This window comes from Castanea sativa, chromosome 5 (assembly GCF_040712315.1).
Source record: "Castanea sativa cultivar Marrone di Chiusa Pesio chromosome 5, ASM4071231v1".
Taxonomy (NCBI): Eukaryota; Viridiplantae; Streptophyta; class Magnoliopsida; order Fagales; family Fagaceae; genus Castanea; species Castanea sativa.
Window position 1 is genome coordinate 3,112,802 of NC_134017.1, and position 13,299 is coordinate 3,126,100.

The 13,299-nt window shown below is 32.5% G+C and overlaps 1 protein-coding gene across 1 annotated transcript; it reads left to right on the forward strand.

Annotated features, from left to right (window-relative positions):
- The first annotated feature begins 9,751 nt into the window (after window positions 1–9,751).
- On the forward strand, window positions 9,752–10,510 carry LOC142637325 (uncharacterized). Its single transcript, XM_075811599.1, has one exon. The coding sequence runs from the start codon at window positions 9,803–9,805 to the stop codon at window positions 10,202–10,204; it is 402 nt and encodes a 133-aa protein (XP_075667714.1). The 5' UTR covers window positions 9,752–9,802; the 3' UTR covers window positions 10,205–10,510.
- Window positions 10,511–13,299: the final 2,789 nt, after the last annotated feature.

Sequence of the window (13,299 nt, forward strand, 5' to 3'; positions counted from 1 at the left end):
AATGGGATGAAAATCAATAACAATGTATCATCTAAATGTTCGTTTGAGAACAATTTATTTAATTTTTTGTTAAAAACGTTTTGTTGAAAGTGTGCTAAAGTATTCTTTTACCTTAACAAAATTTGAAAATTGAAAAAGTGAAAAAAAAATGTGAGGTTTTAAAAAATTATACAAAAAAAACTAAAAGCTAAAGCTGAGTTTATAAACTAAAAGCTGTGAAAATAGTTGGGTACTTGAACATTTTTGTGTAGGGGTTTTGTGTCATTTTTTTTTTTGGAAACACAATTCTTTTCGGCCCATAATGTAAGCCCATGCACTGCCTTTTGTAAAAGCAAATGGTACTGTATCCATTTTCTCTATTCGTAAGTGGGTTTGCAAAACCCATTTGTCAATACAAGGACTTCTTAGGGATATCAAGGCCCAGCTAGCAGAATTTTGGTACTACTGGGATTTTGTGTCTATTTATAGAAATACAATTCTTTTCGGCCCATAATGTAAGCCCATGCACTGCTTTTGTAAAAGCAGATGGTACTGTATCCATTTTTCTTTGTTCTCAAGTGGGTGTGCAAAAGCCCATTTGTCAACACAAGGACTTCGTAGCGACATCAAGGCCCAGCTAGCTGAATTTTAGTACTGAGATTTTTGTGTCTATTTTTAGAAAACTAATTTAAACAAAAAGTGAGCTTTTAAATATTTTGTAGAAATATAAGTAGAAAACAAAAGTAAAAAAGTTTCATTTTATTTATATTAGTAGTCATTAACTCTTGTAATATACGGAAATTTAACCATATGTTTAGAGAAGATCAACCAAAATTTAATTAGAATTTTCGTATATTACAAGAGTTAATGAATTTTAAAAAGAAGGAAAAATCTTGCCTAATTTAATTTGAATTTGTTTAAATAATGTAAGTGCACAATTGCACCTGGCCCCAAGAACAGTTATGGGCTTAGGCTCAATGAGCCTTAAACAATATGAATTTGTAGAGTGTGGGCTTGAAACTCAGGTTAGAAGTGTTTGAGGATTAAATGACAAGCCAAAGATTGCAAACACTTGGAAACAACAAGGAATATTATAAATCAACCTGCTCGGACGTAAGCCGAGAGCTGTTCTCATATTATCTCTTTCCCTTTTTTCTTTTTCTTTCGATTACCAAAAAAGAGAGTCCCCCTTTCCGGTTCTAGGTTTCTCCTTAAATACTCCTCTTTGTGACACTTTGTACACGTGTTGCCCCAACTCCCCCTTAGCCTAGATATTTCTTTTCTCAGTGCCTTAGAATAGTAACCAGAAGTTTCCTTTCCACTGTTCAGGTGTCACTTCCCCATTAATGCGGCCAGGGTGGTAGGTGCAGGGTCTTTAATGTGGAGGTGGCAGCCTTTATCTTTGGTATTTCTCTAACATCGATGCTTCTAGGACATTCAAGGGTTCACCCCCTTTAACCATTGGTCTTGACCGTGTCTTTCCCTAACCTTTACCATGAAGTCCCGGGTTCTCCGGTGTCCGTCCGAAGGGAAATTCATCTTCGGCTGGATCCTCGGATCCTCGGCGTATGGGCCGATCCGTAATACTAACAAGCTCTAAACCCAAGAGCAGGTCGGCCTTCCTTAGCATGGCCCAAAGGCCCACATCCCCATTAGGGTCTTTTTACTCCCCACAAATAATATCAACCATAATTTAATCAAAATTTGTTTAATGTTATTGGGTTGTTTTATCCAAAAAGACGGCGAGCCCTAAGTAATTTAAACTTATATACCAAAAAATATTTTGTAACTCCAAAAAGCAAATCAAAATATATTTTATGATGATACATGGAAAATGGGAGTTTTTAAAAGTCTATGCGGCAACATTGGACGAAGTTAACAAAATGTCACATACATTCATTTTATGTACATTATGGATTAATAAAATTGATTCTTTATATATATATATATATATATATATATATATATATATATATATATATATATATATGTTTTGACCTTCTATAATAAAATTTTGAACACATTGAGATTATCTTATTTAACTTTTTGCTAAAAGTATAAAATAAATAAAGACTCACATGGGATCCACAAATATTAGGAAAAAAGAAATAATATGCTGGCTTATAATTCAGACCCAAACGCACACATAATACAATTGCAAAAAATAATTATTAGCAAAGTTGAGTTGAATTGTTAAAAAATCCTACAGCCGCCACTATGAAAAATAAAATATGTGGAATTGTGTAAGGAAAAAGGAATAAAACATACAATGAGTGGAGGGGATGACAAATTCTATTTAAAACCACTTCCAATCAATTTGAAACTAATGCTAATTTTCTTACCAAAACTTATTATTAATTAAAATATAAATTTGGAAATTAAAATCCATGCTCTAAACAAATTGGTTGTTTGCTTTCAATATATTTTGGCAAAAATGCAAAACTGATCCTCTAACTTTCACCTTTTTTCATTTCAGTTCTCTAACTTTCAGTTTTGTCAATTCAATTCTCTAACTTTCAATTTTTGTCAATGTAGGGCTCCATTACATTTATGTTAGTGGTTGCCTTTAGACCCACTAAAACGGAGTCGTTTTGCATTTTATTTTTTTAATTCGGAAATTTTAAAAAAAAAATCTAGAAAAAAAAAAAAAGGAATCAAAACAAAACAAAAAGAACCAAATCTCTAACCCATCATCGATTCAGAAATCATAGCCTTGCAATAGTTGGTACGTGAACTCGGTGATGCGGCAGAGAGAGTCGAGGTCGAGGTCGGGACGCTCGAGGGACTTGCAGGAAGGGTTGCCGACGCGAGCGGTGGCCCCGCCAATGAGGATGGCGCTCTGGTGGCCGAAGCGGTGGAACTAGGAGAGGACAATGAGGTTGCTGAGGTGAGCGGTGGGGTCAAATGGCGTTGTTGTTGTTGTTGAGGCGAGGAGGAGAAGATTGGGATTGTGTGGAGGAGTGGTAGCAGCAATAGGTGTAGGATTCTGAATCGGTGATGGGTTAGGGATTTGGGTCTTCCCCATGTTTTTTTTTTTTTTTTTTTTCATATTATCTCTTAATTTTGAATTAAAAAAAATAAAATAAAATGCAAAACAACGTCATTTTAGTAGGTCTAACAGTAGCCACTAACAAAAATGTAACGGAGCCCTACATTGACAAAAATTGAAAGTTAGAGGACTGAATTGACAAAACTGAAAGCTAGAGGACTGAAATGAAAAAAGGTGAAAGTTAGAGGGTTAGTTTTGCATTTTTGCCATATATTTTTACAATAATTATATATATATTAAGGGTTGAACTTAACCCATAACCCAAAAATGATTCAAACAGTGGCCCAATAAGCCCACCACAATAAATTTGTTAGAGAATGGGTTGGATATTGATCACTCAATAAGTTAAAGTTAATCACAATAAGATAAGAAGCAAATGGAATGACTAGGGCGGCAAATTATGAAGAAAAAAAGGCTCCTCAGTCTGGCCTGAGAAATGTCTATTTTTTTTTTAATATATGTGTGTTTCTTTCTTCCTTATACAAATATTTTCCTCTCTGGTTACCAAGTCCCCCCTTCCTATATAGGGATCTTAATTTTCCTTTTATATTTAAACACAAATCATCCTAATCCTACACTTGGAGGGCTGAGATTGCGTTCCTAGGACTTCTATCTTATCTAGATCATATTAGTAAGCTTTTACCTTGCAACCTTAGTTGTGCCACCACTGTTCAAGGTCATTTTCTTATTAATGCGGCTGGGGGAGTGGTTGTCTTGTATTTAATGAGGAGGGGATGGCTTCTACACCTTTCTTCCTTCATCCTTCTTGTATTTTGTGCCTATTCTGCTTTCTTTCATTTGTAATGTTTTAACTTTATGCGTCTCACACAGCTAATGCTTGTCCCCGAGGTCCGAGGTGTAGCCTTAGAAATAATCTTGACTGCCCATTTGAATTGGATTAAGGATCCTCGTCCTCACACACACACACACACACATAATTCAATAATTGGGAAAGAGGAGATTTACCGAATGTCTCTATTAAAAACAATAGGAATTGCAAATTAAATGAGCTACAAGGCTTTTGACTTAAACATTAAATAAATTAATTGTATCACAATAGTAAAAATTAGCAAATGACCTTTTTTTTTTTTTTAATCTAAAAAATATCTAAACAGATCACTCAAGAATAATTTTTTTGTATACTCTACCAAATAATATTATGGCCAGGTTTTTTCACAAGTTAACAAAATTTTCAATTCTAACGTCGGCAATGTTCAACTTAGGTACGGAATTTCATATGTATCTACTTAAATTTATTTTAAATGTGTTCATGTGTATGTATGAGATTACAAAGCTAGTAAATATTTATAGGACTCACCAAATAAACCTCCCCCCTCCCCCCCCCCCCCCCCAACAAAAAAAAATCTAAAAAACACAACAAAAATGATAAAAGTAAAACACTTAAAATCAAATGACCCTCCAAACGTAATAACTAAACCAGCTAATAAGTGATAAGACACTTAGCTTGTTATTCCAAAAAAAAAAAAAAATTGTAGAACCAAACTCCTTGTCCCCAAGGTATACTTATCATTAGGAGTGCTTGTGGTGTAGTACGGTTTTAGACCATTTTTAGCACTGTATTTTGCGGTACGGTTTAGTCAAAACCATAACTGTAGCACACCTTATTTTTTTGGTTACATGTGCTGTGCGATGCGGTTTAAAGTTTAGCCAAAACTATAGCCGCATTGCACCTCACCTCATTTTTGCAGTCACATGTGTGGTGTAGTATATAAGATGCAGTTTGAGCGGTTTGAAGTTGATATATTTTTCAAATTTTAGGTTTTTCCTACCTAGGCCAAAACTAATTTTTCCCTTGAAGTTGTTTTAAACTATTGAGGTTGTTTTTCTTTATTTTGGGTTGACTTTACTAGTCAACACTTGCTAGAGTTATTAAACTATTAATAATATATTAATATGAGAGGGTGCTGTGCGGTTTTCTTATTATAAAATCTCAAACCACACTATATCACATGGTGTGATGCGATTATGTCATTTTGCCAGCGGTTTTGGTGCGGTTTGGTGAACACCCCTACTTATTGTACGTGCAATTTAGACTATCAAAACTATGTAAGAGAATAAGTGATAGATCTAACAGTACATTTAAGTGAAAAAGCCTAAGAACACTAAAAATGAAACTTTTAAGGCTTTAAATTCTAGAGAAATAGAAAGAATAACATGGAAAGTAAAGAAGACATGGGAAGTACGTGGGAAACCCTTTGAAAGAATTGAAAAACCATGGGTGAGCAAGGGGGAATGTCCCTCACTTTCTTGAGCTTTCTATTATGTAAAAATGAAGGCCTTTGTACAATGGTGATGTTCTTTCCCAAAGAATTCATTTCTTCTCTACCTCACTTTTCTACCCAAACTTTCTGGCTTTTCCCTTAGTTTCTCCCTAGGTTCTTGCCCTAATGGTTTAGCAACATGTTCATTTTATAGTACAAGGAATGTTACCAGGTACATAAGGACAAATGTCAAACCGTAATTCCTCCATTTGAATCCTAATATAGCTATTGTATTATATAACAGCTAGAGGAGAGAGAAGCACGCCAATGTCATGATAGTGGAACAGAGGGTGGCTTTGCTACTACGTTTAGGGCAAACTTTAGACAAGGAAAGGGACATTAGGGATGCTAGAAGTGATACACTTGTTTTTAATAGTGGTCCAGAACGAGCTTTAGCCGATAAGGGGTGTTTTTCAGCATTTAATCGTAGGGGGTTGCGATCTTCCTTTTGTGCAAGTGTTGGTTGTCCATGTTAGATGCAAAAATCTCACTATTTCTTAAGATGGTCACGCCGTTAGTACGGGCCAAAGATCCTCTCCTTTAGCCAGCATTTCCTTTCCTTTGTTTACAATTGCTACATGTGTATGGTCCGAATCTAGCGACGCCAACACTCTCACTTGCCTTGGTTAGTGTAACGTACACTTATCATATTTTTTGGGCAATGTATCCACACGTAAACAGTTCCTGTCCTCTAAATTCTAAAAATCATTCGTTGTCCCCACTTCATTAATCAACCTTATTTTGGTGGGCCAACACCCTTAAATGAGATTCATTATTAAAATAAAAATAAAAAACAAAAAAGCAGCTTTATATGAGAACTTTCACTAAAATAACAAGATTTTAGCGTACATATATTCTTATATCAAAGAGAAATTCATACCTCTCTCTCTCTCTCTCTCTCTCTCTCTCTCTCTCCATATATATATATATATATATATATATATATATATATATATATTCTATGACTAACACAACAGACTTAACAATTCATTGTTTCTCAAAAAAGAAAAAAGAAAAAAAAAATTCATTGGTACTATATCTACTTACCCAATTCCTAATAACAAGAAACATTATTGTGACTTTTCTAAAGGACTTATTGACTTATTGTGACTTATTGTCACTCAAAAAAATTAGAGAAGATTTTCCATTAAAATAAAAATTAGAGAAGAATCTTCTAAACAAGAAAAATGCATGTGTTTGGATTTGGTTGGCATGAATTTAAGGTGAAAATTTAATTTCTTGGAAGTTACTGAAATTATGGGTGTTCTGCTGATTAATATTGCGCGTGAGAGTTTAAAAATATCAGATATCTCCATTCTTATAATTTATGAGATTCTAAAGTCTCACATGAAATTTAGGAATTTATATCTCCGGTGTCTTGCACTTAATGGTAACCTTATCATGATTTCTAAACTAGTTTGTTTGGAACTACCAAACTCCATGATCTAATTACACAAGAATTCAAACAATCGAAAGTTTAAACTCATGAGAATCTTAAAATTCTTAAAAAATCAAAAAAATCTTACCAATCCAACACTCCTGAAAATTTTATTCAAATGGATTTATTCCCATATATGCATACTTGAACCACAGCATGATTAGACAAACTTGCAGGTGCAGCTAGCATTAGGTTTCAATCTATTTTGTACCAAAATCTTATCATCTTTTTTAATAATCAGTTTTCTGAGTCAGACCACCTCCTCAAAAGCTAGTCGGCAAATACTTATTAATATTTGGCTTTGATTCATTCTGGGGGAGACAAAAAGAAATCTTGTTTATTTTGTTAAATCCAAACTTGGCACACATGGCTAGCATGGAGTTTCTAAAAGAGTTTGTACGGTCATGCGTAATATACGATATACACAGAGGACAAGGCAGGTATATAGTCAGACACAGTAAGCCCCATTAGTTAATTAGATATTACAGCAATAAAAAGCATACAACAAAACACCAAATCTGTCATCATTGTATACGTAATACACATTACAATATTAATCAATAGGTCCTTTCTCATTTCTTAATCAATATTTTTGTCTGGATGTACGTTGTATATTGAATCATAGCCTATAGAAGAAGAATAATTAATAAAAAAAACCCAAAAGAGAGTGATGTAACAATGGGAATTTGAGGGTTATGTTTGTGTGTACATTCTTGTACTTATTGACTGAAAGCAATAGATTTTACACTTCCAACAGGAAAAAAGACTTACGTGGACTAAGTAAATGTTAAATGGCCATTCAATAATTTGGCAGTAATTAAACATTATGGGTCTGATTAGATATCGTTTATTTTGTTGAAATTAAAAATTTATTATTGTAAGTACTGTAAATAAATGTAAAAATTTGCTGAAATAGTACAGTGGACTCATAAATAGTACCAAAAAGTACAGTGGGTCCATAAATAGTACAAAAAATAAGCTGAATAGTGAAATAATTTTCATTTTTCATTGGTATCTAAACGGAGGCTATATATTAGATTTATCTGTGTCTATCTAATCTCATGGCATAGTATTTTAATTAACTGTTTTTTTTTGTGTATGTGCACATGTGAGAACCATGATTATTTCCTGTTTGTTTTCTTCATATCTTATGTGTAGAATAGCCTGAAGCTTCTAAAATAAAGTATCATTAATAGCTATGGTATGGTAATATCAAGTTATATATTGTTAAAGATATATTAGCTTATTAGTATAGGTCTAGACTCACCTTTTATATGTACAAGTTAACTCTCCTACTTGTACGAAAAATTTATTAGTTTAGGGTTTAGTTTACTACACTTTTTTTTTAGAGAGTTTCAACCTATGGCTAGGATGAACTCCAGTCGGTTTTTGATGTAGGCGGGAGTTGAACTTCAGATTTTTTATTCAACCATGAAAGACTTTACCAGTTAAACTAACTGGAATCCACTACTATACATCTTTAATATATAAAAATGTATTACAAATCCTATTACATTGAACCTTAACATGTATATATATAGTAGGCTAAACCCTACTAATAATAATACAAGTTGGAGACTTGACTTACACATATAAATAAAAGGATCATTCTTAAACATATGCTAATAGGCCAATGTATCTCTAAACCTTGGACAAACTTTGACATGTGATTTCAAAACTCTAAACCTTAGGAAGAGTTATCTCATACAATGAGTATATATGCACGGGAGCCTCACCACGTGAGTTTTTCACCAATTATTATATACTGGCTGGATGCATATATTAACTGTAGGGGATACATTCTCAAACCTTAAAGAGAAAATAACAATTGTAAATCTACTAGTCAATTGTTTGGAACTTAAAGCAAAATACACTGTGACACAAAAAAAGGATAAAAATACTCTGTTACTAGTCACATTTTAATTGTGTTAATACAATGTAAAGGGTTAATAGCATGGGCACAGAGTCACCTATTCCTATTTATTCCAATGTTTTCAAAACTGCGAGGAATGAGGATTTGAATCCAAATTTCCTACATTGAAAAAACTAAATAATGTCACTTGACCAGGATAGTCTTGATTATACATATACTAAGTTAAAAAACCTTGTTATAATATTTGCTAATCATTAGCATTATCTACTTACTAATAAATACCAATCATCTCAATTAGTGGGTTTTCTAATCATTATATGAAAATGATATGGTAAGTTCCAAGTCACTCAATTAGTGATTTCTATTTTTTTTTTTGTCGAATAAAATCCCAAAAAATTGATTCATGTTATGGCATGATGATAGAAAGCATTCATTTTGGAGTGAACAGCATAGGTTGAAATTGTATTGTATCTATTAAAATTATATATATATATATATATATCATTTTGTAATCATGGATACTCCTAGATTATTTCTTTCCTTTTCTTGTTGGTTTTTGGATAAGAATTTTTGACCACTTCATAGAATTAGATTCAAAACAAGAAGAGGTCTTTTTATTTTTTATTTTTTTGAAAATTTGCCTCAAAGGCAATCCAAAAACCTAAGGGGGGGGGGGGGGGGGAAATTAGTTTTGCTGTTATTTTGGGAGTATGATGCATGCCATGTACACAAATTTTCATAAAGAATCTTTAGATTAACACTTAAGAATCTTTAGATTATGATTAAAATAATATCACTTTCATTTGTGCTGAACATTAACACCAATTTTATTATGTGCTAATCACAACAAATAATAGTGAAAAAAAATATTGAAAAAATTGGGATTCTTTTTCCACTATAAACTAGGCACCTTGCTAGCCCAAATTCCACGAGCAATCTACTGATCCTACTCTTCCCCTTACATGTTCTTGTAACCTGTAAAGCACAAAATAACTACACAACTTAATTAATTCCATAATATATAATCTCAATCCCCTCTCAACTGGCCCACATACCCAAAGATGCTCTTTTGTTCTCATTTAAATTGTCAACGTAACCATCTTTAATTCTCCATAAGTTATCACCCCCATCTTTTGTTCTCCCTCTCTCTCTCTCTCTCTCTCTCAAACACATAGTGTCACATGGCTCAAGATCATGAACCTCTCAATCCAAACCCAAGCCAAACCCATCTCAACCCAATTTGGCGGTTCCGGCCGCGTGCCCGGATCCCCCTCCGGCGACGGAAACTACCGACGGTCCGCCTAGGAGGGAATAAGAAGCCTAGGAGAGTGCTTAACCTAGCCAAAATATTCAGGAGGATGAGACTAAGGTGGCTCAAGTTGCGGTACAGGATAATGTTGAAGAAACTCAAGGAGTACTATAAGAATATGATTAAAGATATGAAGGAAGCCAGTGCAACCCTTGAGATTTTCCACCATAGGGTTCTCTTGGAAGCCTCACTTGCTGTGCCAGTCATGGGAGTTTCTTTCAATAGCTATCCTTATTTGCCTGGTTCAGATCGCCCTCGAACACTCACCATGTGAAAATCTCCAAGGTTCATTTACTTCTGTTGCTTTCTCTACAACCTTCTTTTGTTTGCTTTAATATTAAGTCATTTTGAATTAATATGTATGACAGTGAAATGAGCATGTACAATAATGCCTTTCCCAGCTACCAACTATATATATATATATGTTAAAAGTATCAATTTTTTGTATGCATGTACGAACAATAATGTTGGTGGAGAATTATATATAGGAAGAGAAATGTAAATCTTACTTATGGAGAATCTTATAATAGGCCATGGCTGGGAAATTAAAGGAACTTTTGTAATTCTCTCTCTCTCTCTCGCAGATTTCTTATTAACCACAACATGTTGCTATGAAGTCTAATTAATGCGGTTGGATCATTGGAATTTTCTTATTAACTACTGTATAAATTTGATTACAAAAAGATCACAAAAGGACTTGGTAATCAAGTTCCTTATTAACTTTTTTTTTTTAATTACCACATCAATTTGTAAACTTTATGTGAAATAATTTATATTTTTCTTAGCATCTATCAATAAATTTTCAACTTCAAACTATTAAAAAATAATCTAAAATTATTTACAATTTAGGTTATAGATGAATATATTATTTTTACTGCTGATCCAAGTTACAAGGTCATATATATACTCAAGTCACAATCATCTATATATATTACAATTTTTTAGCATTATCATGTGCTGTAGGTAAGGTAACAAAGCTTAAAATGGGGAAAAGATATCACATATTCCAATTCAAAGTTCAAACTGGCTTCTAGATCATCATCTAGGCATGCAAGTTGGCATCACTTATGGTACAGCTTATAAGTTAAAACCTATACATCATCCTTATATTTTTTTTGTGTTCTACATTTACTTTGGGAAGCTTAATTTATTGGTTAGTAGTTAGTAGTTAGTACTGCACTAATTAGCTTTTTTTGGTTTTGTTTTTGAAAGAGCACTAATTAGCTTTTACATCAACTACTTCTGAGTTTTGACTTTTGAGACGCCAGTTGGGGCCATAATTAAATGCATGAAGTAAGTGTCATATTCCATATTCCCTTAAGTCTAAAGAAGGCTATTTGTCGTTCACAAAAAAGAAGGCTATCTGCTAACAGATGTTATCAGCAAACTAGTTAGGTGCATTTATTAGTCTATTAAATACTGATTTTTATACAATTTCTCAACAAAAAAAAGAAGGCTAAAATTTGAACATATAGTATAAAATAAAAGCAAAAAACACAAATTTCCGTAATGAATTTGTGCATGCAAACTTTCTCCACACAAAAAAAAAAGAAAAAAGTATGCAATTTAGTGAATTATTGACAAGTGTATTTTTCTTTTTGAAAAAGATGCATTGCAACTCATAATTGAAAATTAATTATTTTTTGCGAGTTTCGATTAGCTTAATTGGTAAAGTTTCTAATAATTAAATAAAAGATTTATGGTTCAATCACCGCTTACACTAAAAAACTGATTGATATCTTGGTTTGATGATAAAGAACTATCATCAGGAGCAAAAACTAAAAGTTGAAATTGAAAAAAAAAAAAAAAAAATCCATTACATCTTAATATGTGTCCTTGGGACCCTTCTAAGAATAATACTAATATTTTTTTCACTCACATAATCTCACTAATTAAATTCATTATAAACATTACCATTGAAATGTAAAGAGTGAGCATTATTCTCCAAATATTGAATTATTTCCCTGGATGAAGACCGGTTCTTAATTTTTTATTGGTTAAGAGGCTTGTTCTAACTTCTAATTGAGAGTCAACCACCAAAGTTGGTATGCAAGCAAAAGCAACCTCATTATATGTGTCGTTGGGACACTATAAGTTAAAACTTTTTCAAAATAAAAAAATCTATTACGTCTTAATATGTGTCCTTGGGACACTTCTAAGAATAATATTAATATTTTTTTCTCTTAAATAATCTCACTAATTAAATTCATTATAAACATTACCAATGAAATGTAAAGAGTGAGCATTATTCTCCAAATATTGAATCATTTTCCCTGGAAGAAGACCAGTTCTAAATTTTTTATTGGTTAAGAGACTTGTTCTAACTTCTAATTGAGAGTCAACCAGGAAAGTTGGTATGCAAGCAAAAGCAACCTCATTTAACTTTTTGATGAAAAGGAGGAATGAGGAAACTTTTTGACAGTGCTGTGATTATAGTCTCTGTGAGTCTGTGACCCAAGTCCATCATTAGGAATTCCAAATTCAAATCCGTTGTTTTGAACTTGTCTTCGTTTATGCTCTAGATTTGATATCATATATAAATTCCAAACTGCTTATTTCTTTAATCAACCACTATCCCTACCCTTTTTAAAAGGAACAATGAATTCGGACCAGGAACTATTAGGTAGACACGTACAATAAAATAATAATGATTTTTAATGAATCAATCAATAAGAATATTGATGATAATTAAATTCTTCCGTCATGAAAGATCCTGGTATATATATAATATTATATATATATATATATATATTTTTTTTTTTTTTCTGGTTAGACAAGCAAGATCATAATATCATGTTATATACAAGTCTATTATTCTTGGCCATGACTCATTCAGAGATGAGGCTAGTTAAATATTCCTTTAAGCTTTATCTCCATCCTATAAAATATCTTAAAAATTATAAGTTCCAAAAAACATATACTATAAAACATTGTTCACAATTACCGAGTTCTCCCACAGAGAGAGAGAGAGAGGAAAAAAAAAAAACCAAGCTCGAAGCCTCGAACTAAAGTTATAATTATCACACTGACATATTTAAATAATTATCACACTGACATATTTAAATTCGATCGGTTCAAATTAAATGCTTTTCCACAAGTTGAAATCTGAATTTGATATATCTTCCAAAAGGGAAAGTTATTCAATATTTTTAACATAATATTTCTTTCTTTCATATAATAGTACGGCTCAATAATAAAACTTATTATTTAGGTAAGAGTGGTGAATATTACTTGGAAATAATGAATATATTTTTTTTTTTGACAAGCAAAAGTGTTCAAATTTCTTCAAGTATCTAACTATTCATTCGGATATATTCAGTTAATTTGGTGATTGATATACATAATGAAGGACCTATTTGGACTGCTCAA